Source organism: Hemiscyllium ocellatum, chromosome 23, assembly GCF_020745735.1.
Source record: "Hemiscyllium ocellatum isolate sHemOce1 chromosome 23, sHemOce1.pat.X.cur, whole genome shotgun sequence".
In the NCBI taxonomy this organism is placed as follows: Eukaryota; Metazoa; Chordata; class Chondrichthyes; order Orectolobiformes; family Hemiscylliidae; genus Hemiscyllium; species Hemiscyllium ocellatum.
The window spans coordinates 2087242-2105857 of NC_083423.1; the positions used below are offsets into that span (position 1 = coordinate 2087242).

The following is an 18616-nucleotide window of genomic DNA, read 5'->3' on the forward strand; positions in this document are numbered from 1 at the left end:
AGATGACTCCCCCAATTCAAAATTGATCCTAAATTCACACAGGACCCATCTTGATTTGATCCGATCATCTCTGACCAAACACACACACTCCCCCAAACCACTCTAGCTCAACCATGTGCCAACCTAACCCCTCACCATATTCTATCATTCCCCCTCCCCACCTCCCTCCCTACCACCCACCCACACAGACTAGGGAGCAGAGAACTTCTGTGTCAGGTTTGTGATCCACAGCACTTATCTTCAGTGAGATAGGAGGAAAGGAGTGGAGTTACACAGACCCTCAGCCAAAAGGGTGTGGGTTTTCAGGCATTGGAAACATTTCAGGTAGATTTTGCTGATTTTGAGATCCAATGATTGGACCAGCAACAGGTAAATGGAATTGAGATTCAAATCACCCATTAAATATCAGATGGAGAAAAAAACCCGAGGGACTGAATGGCCTCTTTATGCCACTAGAGTTGGGACTCTCATTTACTATACTTGAAACTCACTACAAACACAACTTCTGGAATTCAGTGGATTTTATATAAATGTTTCTATGTCAATGGTGTCATCCTGCACAACAGAACACTGTTACTAACATTCTAGGAAACAATATTATATTCTATCAAATTGTTACTAATATTCTATCAAACATATTGTTGAATGTCTTTTTGTTTTGCAATTACAAAAACTATGGACTGCAAAGAGAAAGAACGGACTTTTGCCAAAAACAAAACAGGGATTTACCAGGATGGCTGCATTATTCTAAACAAGGAACCTGAGAGTTATTGGGAATTTTGTTTTTGTGGCTGTGAGCTCCTGCAATGTGCAGATGATCAGGAACTGAGGAATTGTTTCCAAGTGAAGCTGATTGCCTCTCAGCTAACTGAGCAGGTTAGAACTGGAAACAAGGTATGGAGACACAGACATTGAATGAGAAAGGCACAGTATTAATAATGCTTAAAATACTGAAAGATCACTTCTGTAATATCACATCACTAAATGCAACATTAAAATATCAAACAGGAACTTTTAAAATAACAAGTTTCCTACTTTATTAAAATAATACCAAAATATACATTTGACATTCCAATCCCTGTTTGTGAATACACTGACGTCATATTTAACATCTTTACATGAAAAGAAATAATTTTTAACCTTTAAAGAATATCTTTCTTAGAATGGGACTATGTATTCTTTTATTTTCTTTTTTTTTTCCAGTTTTCTTCTTTTGATGATCACCTGTCACTAGAATTGATAAGGATGCTTCATGGTCATTTTGGACTGAAAGGGATTTGGGATTTACAAAGGACAGTGGTCACCCCAGAGCAACTCAGTTGCATTGTAGACATTAAATCCTGCTATCTTTGAGGTCTCAACAACATAAGACACTCATTCCTCTTTCAACTTTCACTTCATTTTTTCCAGTAAGTCTTGACAATTGCTAACAACATACATGGTGGCCTAAGAGTATTGGGCTTTTTTGTTTTGTTTTATAAAAACTGTCCAAGACATTCTGCCCCCCTCAAAAAATGTAAAGTTGGCTGTTCAATGAGTGAGCATTTTTTTTTAAATTAAGCCATGTAATTTTAAAATTGGAAGAATATTTGAGTTCCACATTAGAGTGAGAATCTGAACTGAATCACATATTTCTCACAGTGTCTTTCAAATGTCTTTTCTTGTTTTCCACATGCTTCATCTTCATTCAGTACTGGGAGATGGAGTCATTGTGGTAATGCCAATGTACAATGTTGAGAGGGCATGGGTTCAAATCTCGCTATGGCAGTTGGTGGAATTCAAATTCAATTAATAAATTGGGAATTGAAAGTTAATTTCAATAAGGGTGACCATGAAACTCACTGGGTTTATTAATGTCCTTTAGGGCAGGAAAATTGCTGTCCTTATCTGGTCTGGCCTACATGTGACCTCAAACCCTTAACAATATAGGTGGCTCTTGATTGCCATCTGAAATGGCAATCATTCAAGGGAACTAGAGATTAGCCTTGCCAGTGACAACTATGTCCCATGAAATAATAACAGAATGAGTCTGCATTCCATCCAGCGTCCTTGGCAAGATCTGAACCATTCACTCTACTCAGTGAGTCAGGGTTGAATGAGATCTACCTTGGTAGACACAAACATGAGCAATTATCTTCAGTGGAAACATGAGAAGATCTCCCCAACCAAAAGTCTGGAGGAGTTGACCATTAAAGCAACAGTTAGTCTGAACGTGGCTTCACAATAAAAACCCTTATCCCATAACATTTAACAAATCCATCAACAAGGTTCAACTAATTTATTACAAAGAAATAACAGACTAAAGGAGTATAATTTACAGTAACATATGTTCCAAAATTCATTCACTTAAGCTATACGAATCAAATGTTAAAATATTCTCTGATAATATGTGTAACTGGGGACATTCTCTGCATAAAATATACTTTAAACAAACTTGTTATACCCATTATATTCTCCTATATTAGAAATGAGGAGAGAAGCAGAAGAGATTGTAGAATGATAAAAGGATGACAATGAATAACTGGAATATGACATTTGACCATTGGTAACTTACAAGCTGGTACCTCTCTACACTTTCCTTTTTACAGGTTGTCTATTTTGTTGTATTTATTTATTGGTCACTTAATCTTGCCCAATAGTCAGGCAAGAAATCTTCCAAATTATCCCTGTAACTGTCAGAAAAGATGATAGTTATCAGCAGGAGGGCAGTTGATTCATTCACTACCTCTCCCTCCTTCCTTTTCTGAACACACAAAGCCTTTGACATCTACCTATCATGATGGCCTAATAGTGGGGAATCTCAGACACAAGTCTGCAAGCTTCTGCTCCAATGTGCTGCGTCTCCATACAGCCTGCCACTCCCTGATGCTTTTTATAGCTCTCAACAGCAATGCATTCTGAAGGGAAGGCATTTTTCTTGCTAGTTAATACACTGAAACCACCATCCAATTTTGCTCACTTCAACAACCATAGCAATTGTTCTTTTTGATGCAACATTGAGAAAATGATTTGTGTAAATGTCCATTTGTGAAAGTGTAAATTCTCCCCCTCGTAACATTTAACAGCAACCCTCATGCATAGGTACAGGGTATCAACTGCAACAATAAAATTACATAGCTGGTATCCAATTAGACAGTATTAAGCTGGTAGCAAAAAGATGTCATGATTTCAGTTGTATTAAATTTTCAATTGAAATTATAGCATTTTGAAAATGGGTTTCTGTCAATGTCCCTGCAGGAAGTTGATCATTGGCAGGTAATAAAAAGATGTTTAAAGTTTATCACAAATGTTTATCTCAATAACTTGGTCAATGAATAAAGACAAAATGTCCAATCCTCCTGCAATTTATACACATCTCACATATGATGTAAACAACATCATGGATGTGCCAGAGCTGAGTAATTGTGATAAAATTGACACACTCAACTTAAAGCAAGAGATTTATTTTTGTTCCGAATTTAATATTGATGGGATGAACTGAAGCAAATTCAGGGAGTTTGTGTGCATAATGTTGGGCCAATTTGACTCTTTCTGTACAGTAAATACTTGAATAATGTGGTATTAATAAAGACTGATATTGCGGACCAAGAGGTCTCTGTCTTGGTTTTGATGTCTTTGAGTTCACGATGTGGAAATGCAAGTCCTATATTTTATTGTAAGCATCTTGTAGCTCTCCAAAGCAGGAATGACAGTACAACAGCATTCCATGATTTTTTTGTCATTTCCTTAGAATTAATAGCCGCAGTACTCAGCTTTCTCTCCAAACCATCAGAGATTACGCATGGTGTCTGCGGTTTCGATTCTTCTTCATCTCCTGCACGTGCTTCCACTTCCCGGCCGCTCTGTTCTTTTGCCGCCGCCTCTCCCGGTACCAGAGCTGCTCACAGTAATCATCCACTGTGAAACTGGGGCTGCTCAGCAGCTGCACATAATCCTTGTATCTCAACCGAGACTCCGAGGCATAATCCCTGCCCTTACCCTCCTCATCCTCGGCCTTTTGTGCACTCTCCATCTGCTCATTCTCTATCACTTTCAAATTCAGTTTCATGATCGTGTGAGTAAACGTCTGCTCCTGAGCTCTGCAGAAGTAAGAGCCGGCATCTTTTCTCTGCACACTCCGAATCAAAAGGCCATGTTCTGTCTTGATGATCCTCTCATCAGTTTTTATCTATGAGGCAAAAATCAAACAGGAAATGTATCAAACAATTGGAACCATGGAGCATGGTGTGACAATGCTATCACTTTAAGAGGTGTATTTTATTCTTTTTTTTTGCAAAGAGGTTTTAAGGCAGAGGGTGACCAGATGTCTATTAAAAACTCATAAAGTAAACAGCTTGTGAGGTCTTGGGTTTTTTTTAAATTTGGAAAAATAGAAGCAGCCTGAATGGGTGTGGTTAAGCTCCCACCGAAGCAGGATTTTTAGTTTTAGCTTTCAGCAGTTGTTGCTGGGGTCTGAGCTGGGTTTGGTAGCTGCAGTACATCTCTCATTGCTACACTATCTCAGAGCTTTCTGCAGCTGGAGTTGCATGTGAGACAATCTGTGTTTCTGAATTTGCCTTCGTCAAGGGGGTGTTTATGGAATGTTACTCTATTGGAACAGTTAATTGGTATGAGTTACTGTATCTATTGTCTTGTTAAACACTTTGATAGAGTCACAGTTCAGCCAATTATTTTCTCTTATTTTTATTTCATCCATATTTTAACTAGTATAAAAATAAAGTGTGTTTTGCTTAAAGTCGAGTAATTTGACCAATCAAATTACTTCAGGAACGCAACACCTTATACTTACCTTTAAAATCAGAGAAAGTTAGGGTCTAGGGCTATCTTCTAAATATATTTTAAGGGGGTTTTGTCTGGTCCATAAAAACAGGAAGAGGCTTGGTGGCCCATTGTGCTCAGTCTGTGCCTTATAATTGGATAAAACAATCCATGACTGATGTTGAAGCAATTTAACCAGTTGAATAAGTATTTCTTTCAAGATATTCAGAGAACAGATGCACAAAACTAAGTGCATCATTCATTTTGAAAGTAATTAAGCTGTTGTGGCTTATTGAAGAATTGGCTGAAACATTTTAAAGACTATACACAAGGGCAATCAGAAGAGGAAGTCAGTTTAATTTTCCATTCAAGACAAGACGTGGTAGAGGTTCAGTGCAGTTTTCCCAATTGTAATAATTTCAAACAGGGATTGGCAGAAATGTAAATCAAAAGATGTAATCCCTTTTCCACCAAATTCAGAGAAAAAGTGGCAATTGGTAACAGATATCACAATGCAGTTAGTTCACCCTGACTTCAATCCCAGCTGTGGGGATCACATCAATCTTCATTTAGAACACTCTAACACAATCAGAATTTAATTAAATCCAACTGCAATTACCTGATAATAAATAATTTAAAAACATCATTGGTTAGATGTGCTGTGAAGAAAGTTCAAGTCCCTCCCGTACCAGCGTAATATCTCAACTGGTTGGAATAAAAATATTTAAAACATCATTGACAGCACCACAAGAAAACTAATGATCAATTCTTCCCTTTTGTTCTAGCATTGAAAACATCCAAGATGATAAAGTTGGGAGGATAAAGCCAATCACATTTTTTAGATTCCTCAATATAGAACATAGAACATAGAACATAGAACAATACAGCACAGAACAGGCCCTTCGGCCCACGACGTTGTGCCGAACATCTATCCTAGATTAAGCACCCATCCATGTACCTATCCAATTGCCGCTTAAAGGTCGCCAATGATTCTGACTCTACCACTCCCATGGTCAGCGCATTCCATGCCCCCACCACACCAATCTGTTAAGTATTGCCCACAATACTTAACAGATTGGAGCTCCCAACAAATATCTGAGAGCTCCTGTATTTGTGTTGTGATAGTGTTGAGTACATGAGGGGATACTCAAATCCACTAAGCACAGAGAACTCAGGCACTACAAGTAGTGACAGAACAAGAGCGAAACTGTACCCAACAATGGGGAGGTGGTGGTGAACAACTGGGAATGTCACAAGGCTAGAAATCGGAGCTATTGCTCGAGGACTTTGGCCAAATTTCACCAAGGCAGATCATGAGACTGGAAATCCATAAAAACCTGGTAACCCTGTAGCACTTGCCATAAAAACCCATCTGATTCACTCATGTCCTTGAGCAAAACTGTCACCTTTACCCAGGCTGACCTGCAACTGTCTGCAAAGCCAGAACAATCTGATTGACTCTTGTCTGTCCTCTGAGATGACCAAGCAAGGCAGCTAGGGTTACATCAGTACTGCTGCAAAGTCAAAAGAAAACATTGAGACTGACCATACCACTCAGTACCGACACCGAATTCCAAAGTAACAATGGTAACCCCAGTCCTGCCAGCCCCTACATTGTCTGTATTAAAATTCGGGGGCTTGTGTTAAAATTGGGAAACCTGTCAAAACAATAACCTGTTCCTAATCTTTCTTCTTTTTAATTTCAAAAATATATTTTATTCATAAAAATATTTGTATATACATTCACAGTCACTAAAGCAATCCAGTTCTGTACAGTAGCAAATGAAGTAACCAATGAACATTGGAATTTGATGCTATCCTACCAACAAACCAATGGCATTCCTGACTTGTCTAAGACTATATTTACATGTTTTTGTATTCAATAACTGACAGACCCCCCCCCCCCAAATACCTAACCCATCATCTCATTGCATCATCCTAATTTACGCTCAGAGTGAGAAGTCAGCCCAGACTTGGTCAGCACTCTGGGGTGGAGCTAAAGCGTCTCGTGCCAGTATTTTAAAGAATATGAGTATTTCCCTCGTGTTCTGGCAGATGTTTTGCCCTCAATTAACAACATTAAATCAGATTATCTGGTTAGAATTCCACTGCTGTTTGAACATTGCTCACCTAACAACAGCATCGATACTTTAATTGCACTTGATTGGCTGGAAGGTACTATGGATATTCTAAAATCATAAGAATCTCTATAAAAATGTAAACCTTTTATCATCATTCACTGTGATACTATTAGATCACTGGTTTGTTAGTGATGGTCTCTGTACAACTGTAGCCATGGTATTGTGTTAAATGAGGGACAGAAACATTATTCAGTCCAAGAAATGTTCCTTTATGGTGTGAATCTCGCTCTTCAAAGCCAGTTCATTGCCGTCTTTTTCTGGGTCAAACAGGCAGAGCTGCACATCAAAAATGCTGAGCGCAGCATGTCATTACCAGCTCTCATGCAGAGCCTGGCCTTCCTGGAGCAGCCTGTGGCAGTTTGTAGCACAGTGGTAGTGTCCCAATGTTTGAGCCAGGAGGGCCAGGATTCAATTCCAGCCGCTCCAGAGGTGCACAATAATGTCTCTGAAGAGGTTGATTCGGAAAATATCAGACTACAAGAGGTACAGAGAATGCTGGAGAAGCTCAGCAGGTCTGGCTGCATTCTGTGGAGAGAGAATCAGAGTTAACATTCTAAGTATGGCTCTCCCTCAGAACAGTGTCAGGCTTGGCCGGCCTTACAGATTTCCAGGAGGGGAGTTGTTGGGGGGGGGGGGGGAAGGAGTGCAGTACCAGCAGGTTGTATAAGCGTAAATGAACGGAGATGAGAAGGTGTGACTCTGTGTCTGGGGAGTTGGCTGGGGCTGAGGGGATTTAGGACAGAGATGAGGAGAAACTTCTTCACCCAGAGAGTGGTGGCTGTGTGGAATGCTCTGCCCCAGAGGACAGTGGAGGCCCAGTCTCTGGATTCATTTAAGAAAGAGTTGGATAGAGCTCTCAAAGATAGTGGAATCAAGGGTTATGGAGATAAGGCAGGGAGCGGATACTGATTAGGAATGATCAGCCATGATCATATTGAATGGCTGTGCAGGCTCGAAGGGCTGAATGGCCTACTCCTGCACCTATTGTCTATTGTCTATTGTTTATTTATAAACTTGTTTAAAACAATTCAATAAAGTGACTGCTCTATAAGAAAGGAAGGAAAATCTTGGCAATTTATTCAGAATCCTTTGCAATTCTCTTCTGTCAAAAGCTTAGTATAAAACTGTATTTGATTAATGTAGAGTCAGAATAAATAATTATAATGAGGAAAGCACAGATGTGTTTCCTAATCTTCACAATCTCATTCACACAGGACAGAAGGCATGCTGAATGATTGGGAACGTTCTCTCTCTGAGACTGAAGTTGGCCACAGGGAGTATTAACTCACGTTAAAGGTCAAGCATGAAGCTTCCCAAACCATATGATAACACGCTGAATTTGTACAAGGTAAAAGATACAGAGTGATGGCACCAGGTTAGGTCATTGCCTCCCATTCCTTTCTAATGGTCTGTTTAGAGAGTTCCTTCATGACAAATTAATCATCATGTCATTGCCCCTTTACCACGGCTAAAATGATTCAGCTGTCTGGTGAGAACATAGTGCCATCAAAGCATTCTTCACTCCCACAGTCTGGTCCTAATGGATAGAACATTTAACAGAAGCTGACAGTGCAAGATTCATCTATACAAACACTTGCTTGAGCTGGTGCTCAAAGAGGTTATGTCTAAAACAGTGACCAGGACAGTGTACTTTGCACATTTCAGCCCAGTATAGTATGGTCGCATTTAGAACTGTGTGGAACAAATGCTACTTGCCTCTTGTTAATTGTTCATTTAAGATGCAATTAGCTGCATTAGATACCACTGAACAACACCATGATCTTACAGCATCAGATTCTGCATCAATCATTAATTGCATTTACATGGAGCACATGAATACTTTGGCTCCCAAATTACTGTCAGCAATTACTGTCCTAACTGCCATTTAATCAGAGGTATTGTGACCCTGATGTTGAGCAAGGTTCCCAATTAGTGCTTTAACAGAATCTATTTTCCAAACCGAAAGCAAAATGTTGCAAAATGTTCCTCATTGGAGTCATACCTGGCACAGAGGAAAATGGCCATGGTTGTTGAAGGTCAGTCATCTCAGCTAGTGGACATTTCTGCAGGAGTTCCTCAGGGGGGTGTCCTAGGCCCAACCATCTTCAGCTGCTTCATGAATTACCTTCCCTCCATCATAAGGTCAGAAGTGGGGGTTTTCACTGATGATTGCACAATATTCAGCACCATTTGTGACTCCCCAGATACTGAGACAGTTCGTATTCAAATGCAGGAAGATCTGGACAAATCCATGTTTGAGCTGACAAGTGGTAAGGAACATTTGTGCCACACAAGTGTCAGGCAATGACCAAAGAGAGAATCTAACAATTGCCCCTTAGCATTCATGGAATTAATATCACAGAAAACCTTACTGTTAATCCCCTGGATGTTACCAATGATCAGAAACTGAACTGGACTAGCCTTATAAATACTATAATGACAAGAGTGGGGAATACTGCAGTGAGCAACTTTTCTCCTGACTCTTCAGTGTCTGTCCACAATGTACAAGACCCAGGTCAGGAGTATGATAGAATTTTCCTCACTTGCATAGCTAAGTACAACTCCAACAACAGTCAGGAAGTTTGACAACTTCAAGGCCAAAGGTCATTGAGTGGAAACAACAACCACCACTTTCAGCACCCACTCCATCTACCTATGCTCAGTAGCAGGAGTGTGTACCATCCACCAAGATGCACTGTGGCAGCTCCCCAAGAGAACTTTCAAAACTCATGACTACCATGGGGTGTATGGGAACAGCACTATCTGCAAGTTCCCCTCCAGGCCACTCATCATCCTGGAGTTCCCTCCCTAAGGGCATTGTGGGTCTATCTATAGCACATGGTCTGCAGCTATGAAAGGAGACAACACATTGTCACCTTCATAAGGAAACTAGGGATGGGCAATATAATTCTAGCCCAGCCAGTGAGACACACATTAAAAATTACAGAAACAAAAACAGAAAGTGTTGGAAAACCCCAACAGGTCTGACATCATCTGATAGAATCAGAGACAGAGACACAGAGAGAGAGAGAGAGAGAGACAGAGACAGAGACAAAGAGAGAGAGAGACACAGAGAGAGAGAGAGTGAGACAGAGACAGAGACAGAGACAAAGAGAGAGAGAGAGACAGAGAGTGAGGAAGAGAGAGAGAGACTGAGACAGAGGGAGAGAGAGAGAGAGAGAGATCATTATTCCAGGCCCAACAAGGGATTCTGGCCGACCACACCAACTCCCCCACCCCCCAGGACATGCAAGTCCTGGGTCTCCCCCACTGCCAAATCCTAGCCACCCAAAGCCTGGAGGAAGAACACCTCATCTTCCACCTTGGGACCCTCCAACCACACAGAATCAATGCAGTTTTCACCTGTTTCCTCATTTCCCCTCCACCCACCTCATCCCAGATCTAACCCTCCAACTCGCCATCGCCCTCTTGACCTGTCCTACCTGTCCATCTTCCATCGGCCCATCTGCTTCACCTTCTGCTCCAATCTATCACCATTACCCCCCACTTGCATCTACTTATCGCATTCCCCCCAGCTCCACCCCACACTCTATTTATCTCTCAGTCCCCTTCCTCTCATCTCCACCCCTCCAACTCACATTCCTGATGAAGGGATTATGCCTAAAATATCGACTCTCCTGCTACTCAGATGCTGCCTGACCTGCTTTGCTTTTCCAGTGCCACACTTTTTGATGTGATTCTAGACTCAAAGCAAAAATCTCAGTCACTGGCAGATACACTCCTTGCCTTTGTATTTCATGTTTGAACATCCAGCAATCTTCATGTTTAAAACTGCCTCGTTTGTATCCCAACTTCATCTAATCCTGATAAAACCCACAGGAGGACTTGTGGACTTGTTTCCACGCTGTAGGGATTCTATGATTTCCCATTTTCACTCACCCCTGGGACACTGAGGGTGTAAATTGTAGTCACTTAGTACTATTGTTCCAGGTTACAATTACTAAAGTCAGCTGCATGCAATCTGGGCAGAAGAATCGCAGAAAGACCATATCACAATCTTGAACATCATTAGATATTTTTCAGGACAGAATGTCACCGACATAGCCATTTAAAATAATCCCCTTGAGGTAATAACTGAGGTGTTATATTAACCAGATTCCAATGTGGTGTTGTGTGAATGATATTTCATATGATTCAAGACACAGGTAGCCCCACTGCCCTATTAACTATTTAACAGCAGAGTCAAAACAAATATTAAACATTCAAATATCTGTAAATCATGACATAATCATCCAGTGAGAACAGATTCAAACCAGCATTGACAATGTTCAATAAAACCAGGAGACCCTCGAACCCTGATCAGCTGGGATACTGAAAGAGACTGCTAAATCCAAAATGCCAATTCGCTCTTCACAATATCATTAAACTCAGACTGGAGTGCGGAGTAAAATGTAATTCACTGCAGAATCATTCAATACCACTGACTTCCAATTTGTTTCTGAATAATTTAACAAAAGAAAAGACCATCCCTTGAAAATTGCAAATAGAAAGATACATTTGAAAAGTCGGGTGAAAATAACTACAAGAACGTTGATGTTATTTTCGTGCCCTTTTATCTCAAAGAGTTCCTACAGTGGCAATGAAGGTAAACTAAAGCAAATAGAGGAGGGTGTGAGGGTGTGTGGGTGTGGGGGGGGGGGTGGGGGGAGGGGGCAGTTGGGGAAGGCTGAGGATTCTTTCCTGTGAATGTTTAAATGTTGAAATATGTCCCAGGCAGTCAAAATGTCAAGTCTGTAATTAAACAGTGCAGCAGTATGCAGGGTGTCCCATCACATTGTAAATACCAGGTTATGTCAGTAACAGCCATCCTGCAGGGAACCTCTGGACTCACTGGCCTACCAGTTGACCTGCTGACAAATGTAACTTCACAAGAGATCCTGCTTAATCATAGCTGTCCATTTGATCGGAAACTGGATGCAAATGGTAGGCTGCAAAGTTAGGAGCAAACAATGTCCTGCTCACCCAATCACTTCCCGTGATGTTTCTGTTTCTCCTCACCTTTGCTCCATCCTTTTGGAATCATTAATTGGTCCCAGGGCTCCCATTTATTGATGCACAAACCTTCACAGAGGGTCTCTCGTTATTGTCACAACATTTAAAGATGTAAAGTCAGAAGGTCATAAAACTAGGAATAGTACTGTCCTTGCATACAAATGGTCAATTACTCCAGTCATGTTTGTGTTCAATATTTGGTGAACTGTGTGGCTGAAGGTGAGTATTGTCAATTCTGTCCAAAGAGATAGAGACTACCTTTTGCCTGTGGTTTATTGGTCAACCTGGATCAGGTCCGGTAGAGGAGGAACACTTCCTTTCTTTGTCTCAGGGTACCAATTTCCTAATACCACCACCCCCGTTCCCCCCCCCCGCCCCGCTCCCCTCTCTCTCCCCCCCCCCCCCCCCACTGCCCCCTCTCCCGCTCCCACCTCTTCCTCTCCCCCCCCCCCCCCCCCCCCCCCCCCCACTGCCCCCTCTCCCGCTGCCCCCTCCCTCCCCTATTTGGTCTCTGGGCAAATTAGCAATTTGGTGCTTGAGTTGACAAATTGTAGTTTGAGACCATAGACAGGTGGTTGTTGTAATCAGTTCAGACCGCCCATACTCACTGCCCTCAATGTAGGCATTAGAGCAAATACACTTTTTATCTCATTTCTCTCTCCTGAATCAAACCCATATGTCTGACCTAAATGCACCATGTCCATTGCAAGCACAGAAACCCCTACATACTCTGCAGTTAATGAACACAGTGCAGCCATGCCATGTTATGTTTAACGGTATTATTTTTCTACATCTTACATTATGTCCTCGAGGACTTAGTGCTAGGAAATTGATCCCTCCTCTGTGAATATCTTTCTCCCAAATCCAAATGAATTAAATGGAGGGTTTGAGTTATAAGGAGAGGCTGGATAGGCTGGGACTTTTTTCACTGGAGCATAGCAAGTTGAGGGGTGATTAGATTCCTTGCAGTGTGGAAACAACTAGTCCCCACCGACCCTCCAAAGAGTAACCCACCTAGATCATTTCCCTCTGACTAATGCACCTAACACAATGTGCAATTTAGCATGGCCAATTCACCTGACCCGCACATCTTTGAATTGTGGGAGGAAACCCACACAGACACGGGGAGAATGTACAAACTCCATACAAACAGTCACCTAAGGCTGGGATCGAACCTGGGTCCCTGGCGCTGTGAGGCAGCAGTGCTAACCACTGAGCCACTGTGCTACCCATAATGGTGACCTTCTTAAGGTTTAGAAAATCATGAGGGGCAGAGATAAGATGAATGACAAGGGTCTTTTCCCTTGGGTTGGGGGAGTTCAAAACTAGGGGACATGTTTTGAATGTGAGAGGAGCAAGATTTTAAAATGCCACGAGGGGAAACCTTTTTTACACAGAGAGTAGTTTACATGTAGAATTAATTGCCAGAGGAAGTGTTGGATGCAGGTACAATTAAAACATTTAAAAGACATTTGGAACAGTCTATGAATAAGAAATGTTTGGAGGGATATGGGCCAAACACAGGCAGGTGGGACTGGTTTAGTTTGGGAACATGGTCGACGTGGACCAAACGGTCTGTTTCTGTGCTGTACAGCTCAAAACCTAACTCGGCTTTCATGAGCTAACAAAGAGTGAGCTTATTAATTACTACATAAACATAAAAAGAATTACTAACATATACAAAGAGGCTAGAAATAAGAGGTGTCCAAAAAGATAGGCAAAGTCAGAAAATTACTGAAGGATCAAAGAGATAATCAAGCATTGCAACAGTTGTAGTGGAGATTATTGGGAGTGGTAATGAGTTCCAGTGTCTAGAATGAGTGAATCTTTTTGTTGTCCTATTTCCTTTTGTCTGACTTGTTAGCTCGATGACATCTAGCACTCAGAGTGAAAGTATTCCTTGACTTGCAACAAAGGGATTACCAGGAGATAATTCTTTGACAGTGACCTTCATAGCAAGCCAGCGGTCAACCCAGGCAAGTACCCAGAGGTATATTAGCTCACTGATACTCCCGAAACCCCCAATCCAACTACCTCTCAGTCTCACTAACATACTCCAGCAGAGTTCAGACTAGCTTTTTATCCCTTGTCCTTGTGATATCTTCAAAGAGAAGAGCACAAAATGTGACTGCAGTTTACGACATAATCTTCAAGGAATGGCACACTGTTCAGTAGGTGTTTGTAAGCCTACTGTCATCTTTGTACAAACGAGAGATCACCGTCTGATCTATTATGACTTGCCTCTTCCCCCTCTGAATGGTTGTTATTTGAAATCTTTTTGTATCTTCAGCTGAGACATTCCATGGGTCTCTCTTTCTTTCTCTCTTTCACACACACACACACACACACACACACACACACACACACACACACACACACACACACACACTTTCTCTCCAGACATCCACTTGATTTACATCTGCAAGAATTTTTGGCTGCATCGGCCCATGTTTAATGAAACATATTTTGGAATTACAGGCTAAAAATGTTCACAACACTCCAAGGTTCTGACTGTGGTCAGGGCAAATTGTATTTTGCTCAGTCCTATACTGAGATCAGTTGGAAAACAGACAATTAGTGTTGTGTTGCTGGGTCAGTGTGGAATTTGGTTTATCTGATCTGTCATTAATTCTCCCTTCTGGAGAGTGACAAGAGTTCTGTGGCTTGTTCCTCTCAGAAGCTGTCTTCGAGACTGTTAAGTAATACCTTTGTTGGAAAGTGTTAAAGTTACAAACCTCACAAACACCACCAATCCCAATTAAATAAAAACATAATCTGTTTTAAATTTGCAAAGTTCTGGGCAATTTGCATTCAAATGAGAAAAACAAAACAGCTTCATATTGAGTGTGGTCTGAATCGGAATCTAATAATGACCTGATCACGTTCATCGCTGTGGTGAATGGCCACACTGACAACGAAGCCTCAACCCCAAACTTCCAGATTCCCTCTAGGAATAACTCTGACGTTCCACCTTTTATTAAGTTCTTAAAACCTCTCTTTATCCAATTAAATGCACTTCAAGGTTTTGGTATTTAAGATTTATTATATCATAAATATTAAATCATTCAATATTTTTGCCTTATCCTCAACTTCTTCTGTTCCTGACTTGTGGTTTAGAATGTGACATTGCTCTCAAAGACAATGCAATGTTTTATTAATTTGCTTAAAAAGCAGTTGAAACGTGAATTTCCTGGAATCTTTATTACTGTAATCGATGTTATTCCTATGGACAAAAATATTAGTCATTTTTATATGGCTCTTGTTTTATCACTTCGATGCTATATGCAATGAGCCAACTAATTATCAATTTTCTTCAGATCCCTGCTAACCCTCGCACATGAACATCATTTAAAGTTAGCACATTGTCACAAAATCACTCTTCGAGTAAAAAGTGAGGTCTGCAGATGCTGGAGATCAGAGCTGAAAATGTGTTGCTGGTTAAAGCACAGCAGGTCAGGCAGCATCCAAGGAACAGGAAATTCGGCGTTTCGGGCCAAAGCCCATTCCTGATGAAGGGCTCTGGCCCGAAACGTCGAATTTCCTGCTCCTTGGATGCTGCCTGACCTGCTGTGCTTTAACCAGCAACACATTTTCAGACAAAATCACTCTTGCCCACTTGTATCAATACATGTGTTAATGTGCAATGCTACAGGAATGTTGGATGACCCAAGCATTATTGAAAATGTCAGGTTCTTTGAAACACACAGTAAAGATGGAAAATTTTGACGCACCAATGGGCAACACTAATACATTACAGGAGATTCTGAAATATTACCACACAATTAAATGCTAAATTATTACTGGAGGAATAATGTTTGAAAATCCTGAATATTCATTAGAAAATAGCAATGTCAAAGAGTGTTATTAAATAAATCATAAAATCTATATTGCAAACTGTTTAGTAGTTAGTTTTAATTACTTCACAAAAATAATTACCTCACAAAATTCCAGAGATTATTTTGTGGAATTATCATATAAAGCCTTTAGTTAAGAATAAAGTTGAAAGTCTAAACCTGGAAGAACCAGCCCTCTTTGATTGTTGGACTGTGCCCAGAAATTCAAACCCATGACCACTTGCATCTGAAAGAACAAGGGCAGCAGATATATAGGAACACCAACCCCTGCAGGTTCCCTTCCAAGACACTCACCATAACGACTTGGAAAACTATCACTATTCCTACACTGTCACTGGGGGCAAAATCCTGTAAAAACCTTCTTAATAGAATCATGGGTGGCACCTTCTCAAGGGCATCTAGCAATGGTCAACAAATGCTAACCTCGGGCAGCACGGTGCTCAGTGGTTAGCACTGCTGCCTCACAGTGCCAGAGATCTGGGTTCGATTCCAGGCCCAGGCGACAGCCTGTGTAGAGGTTGCACATTCTCCCCGTGTCTGCATGGGTTTCCTCTGGGTGCGCCAGTGTCCTCTCACAGTCCAAAGATGTGCGGCCTAGGTGAGTTAGCCATGGGAAATGTGGGGTTACACGGATGGAGTTGGGTGGGGTGAGGTGCTGTTCGCAGGGTCAGTGCAGAGTCGATAGGCCGGATGGCCTCCTGAGATGCAAACACATCCCATAAATGAATAAACTAAATGCAGGCAAAAGTCAGTTTTCTAAGAGCAGAAATGGATTTTAGGCAAGTTCTGTTTTCTGAATCCTTTGTGAAGGTCAATCTTCTCTGCCTGAAACATTGAGCGGACCCAAAAATTCCACAAGCAAATTGTCAATTGGAGCATTGAAACTTGACAATCAGTAAAGCTCTGACCTTTGCTACAGCACTGAAGTTCAAAGTGATCTGATGAAGAAGACAGCAACTCCCTGGCTATTAATCACAACAGACTTACTCGTCTGCACCCGTCACGCTTACAGCTTGTTTAAGAGTGAAAGATGTTTATCATGCTTTGAAAGGTTTCAACTTGATTGTCCAAAAACTAAGAGCCATTCTATGAGATGTATCTTCAGACATTCTTTTTCCTGTCTGTAAACATTTGAAGAACAAGTGAAAAACGTTGCACAAACAGAATAATGAGTCTGCAGCCCTGTGTCTCTCAATGCCTTTGTAGGATAGTGTTTAGTTTGCGTGACACACTGTCCAATACAGCCTTGGGTAATTTCTTTTTTAATTTCAACATTGGCAGTCTGAGACTTTCTGCAGTGTCCAGGTAACTTTGATGTCACAGCACCTGTCTTTGTTTTAGCATTCTTTCCAACAACTTTCAGGTGTTGCTGTGTGAGGAGAGGGGGCTGTTTCCGTCAGCGCCAGAAGATGGATGTGAGGCTGGGGTGAAGTTCACCAATTTCTTTAGGCACTCCTTATCGTTCCTTTCTTCCACCCATCACCCACACTGTCTGCTGCGTTCACTAGGAAATTCAGTACAAGTTGGAATTTATCTTAATTATTATTTGTAGTGTATAGATGGCATAATAAAATGTCCAAACTGTTTAGATGCTTGGTCGGGGAGGGCAGTTCATGATTTTTCCGTCCAAGTCCATTGGGTCAGGAAGGGTCAATGACTGAAAGGTACCCATGGTCCATGATTAAGAAGTCAGCAGCCATTGAGCAGATGTCTGGTGCACTCTGCTACACCAACAATCTGCAGAGTACAATTGTACAGTCTGTAGGTGTGCCTCACCATTCACTGCAAACCAACAGCCCCCCCACCCACCCCACCCATAGCAATGACCAGGTGAATAGTTTCTCATTGGGCTGGTCACTGTTCACCACCCTGAGGCAGGGACTGACCAGTTGATAGTTGGTCATGAACTTCAGATTAATCTTCCACTGACGAGTCACTGGAGAAGTGCCTCTTCGATATAGAATCATAGAATCCCTACAGTGCAGGTAAAGGTTATTTCGCCCTCCAATTGTGCACCAACCCTCCAAAGAGAACTTTTACCCTATCCCTGTAACCCCACATTGGCTAACCCACTGAGCCTGCACATCCCTGGATAATTTAGCATGGTCAATCCACCCTAACCTGCACATCTTTGGAGTGTGGGAGGAAACTGGAGCACCCACACAGACACGGGGAGAATGTGCAAACTCCACACAGTCACCCGAGACTAGAATTGAACCCGGGTTCCTGGTGCTGTGAGGCAGCAATGCTAAGTCTAAAAATGACATTAGGGACACTGCCTGGATTTTCTTTGGGAATGTTTGCTGCAACATAATGTTAAGGGGTCAGGGATTTGAAAGGATTGGTCTGTAGTCAGCCCAGCATGTACTGATGTGAGAGTCTCTGTGCAATCAGAAGCTGAGCATTTTATTATATTGCACTCTCTGCTAGGGAGCTGTAAATAAAGTGTGTTCAGTAATGACTATCTGCTGCCGAGCATGTGTTACAAAACATTTAATGTGATACAAAACATCTGTAATGCTTAATTTAAGTGTTTTACTGACTGTAGTGGTAATAATGGACCAATGATGTTAAGTCCCAAGTTAATACCCTGAAGCTAAGGTTTACATCCTAACACAGTTAACTTAAATTTATAAATCAGGAAATGAAACATTGTTTTGTTTTGTTTTAATTCTTTCATGGAATGTGTCTGTTGCTGGCTGGACCAGTATTTATTACCTGTCCCCAGTTGCTCCTAGTGGTGAGTTGCCTTCTTGAACTGCTGCAGTCCAGTCTCATTCATGGTGTCAACTAACCAATCATCATTTGATGTCAAAACCCATGTTTAGGGAATGAAATCTGCCATCCTTT

The 18616-nt window shown here is 41.4% G+C and overlaps 1 protein-coding gene across 4 annotated transcripts in view; it reads right to left on the bottom strand.

Moving 5' to 3' along the window:
- Nucleotides 1–1012: 1012 nt before the first annotated feature.
- The window catches only part of sema3d (sema domain, immunoglobulin domain (Ig), short basic domain, secreted, (semaphorin) 3D), a 356167-nt gene continuing 338563 nt past the window's right edge, over nt 1013–18616 (bottom strand). For all 4 annotated transcript variants that reach the window (XM_060842587.1, XM_060842584.1, XM_060842586.1 and 1 more), the window contains exon 18: nt 1013–4168. In XM_060842587.1, the coding sequence (XP_060698570.1) occupies nt 3776–4168 (393 nt within the window). In that variant the 3' untranslated portion in view covers nt 1013–3775. The remainder of the gene's footprint in view (nt 4169–18616) is intronic.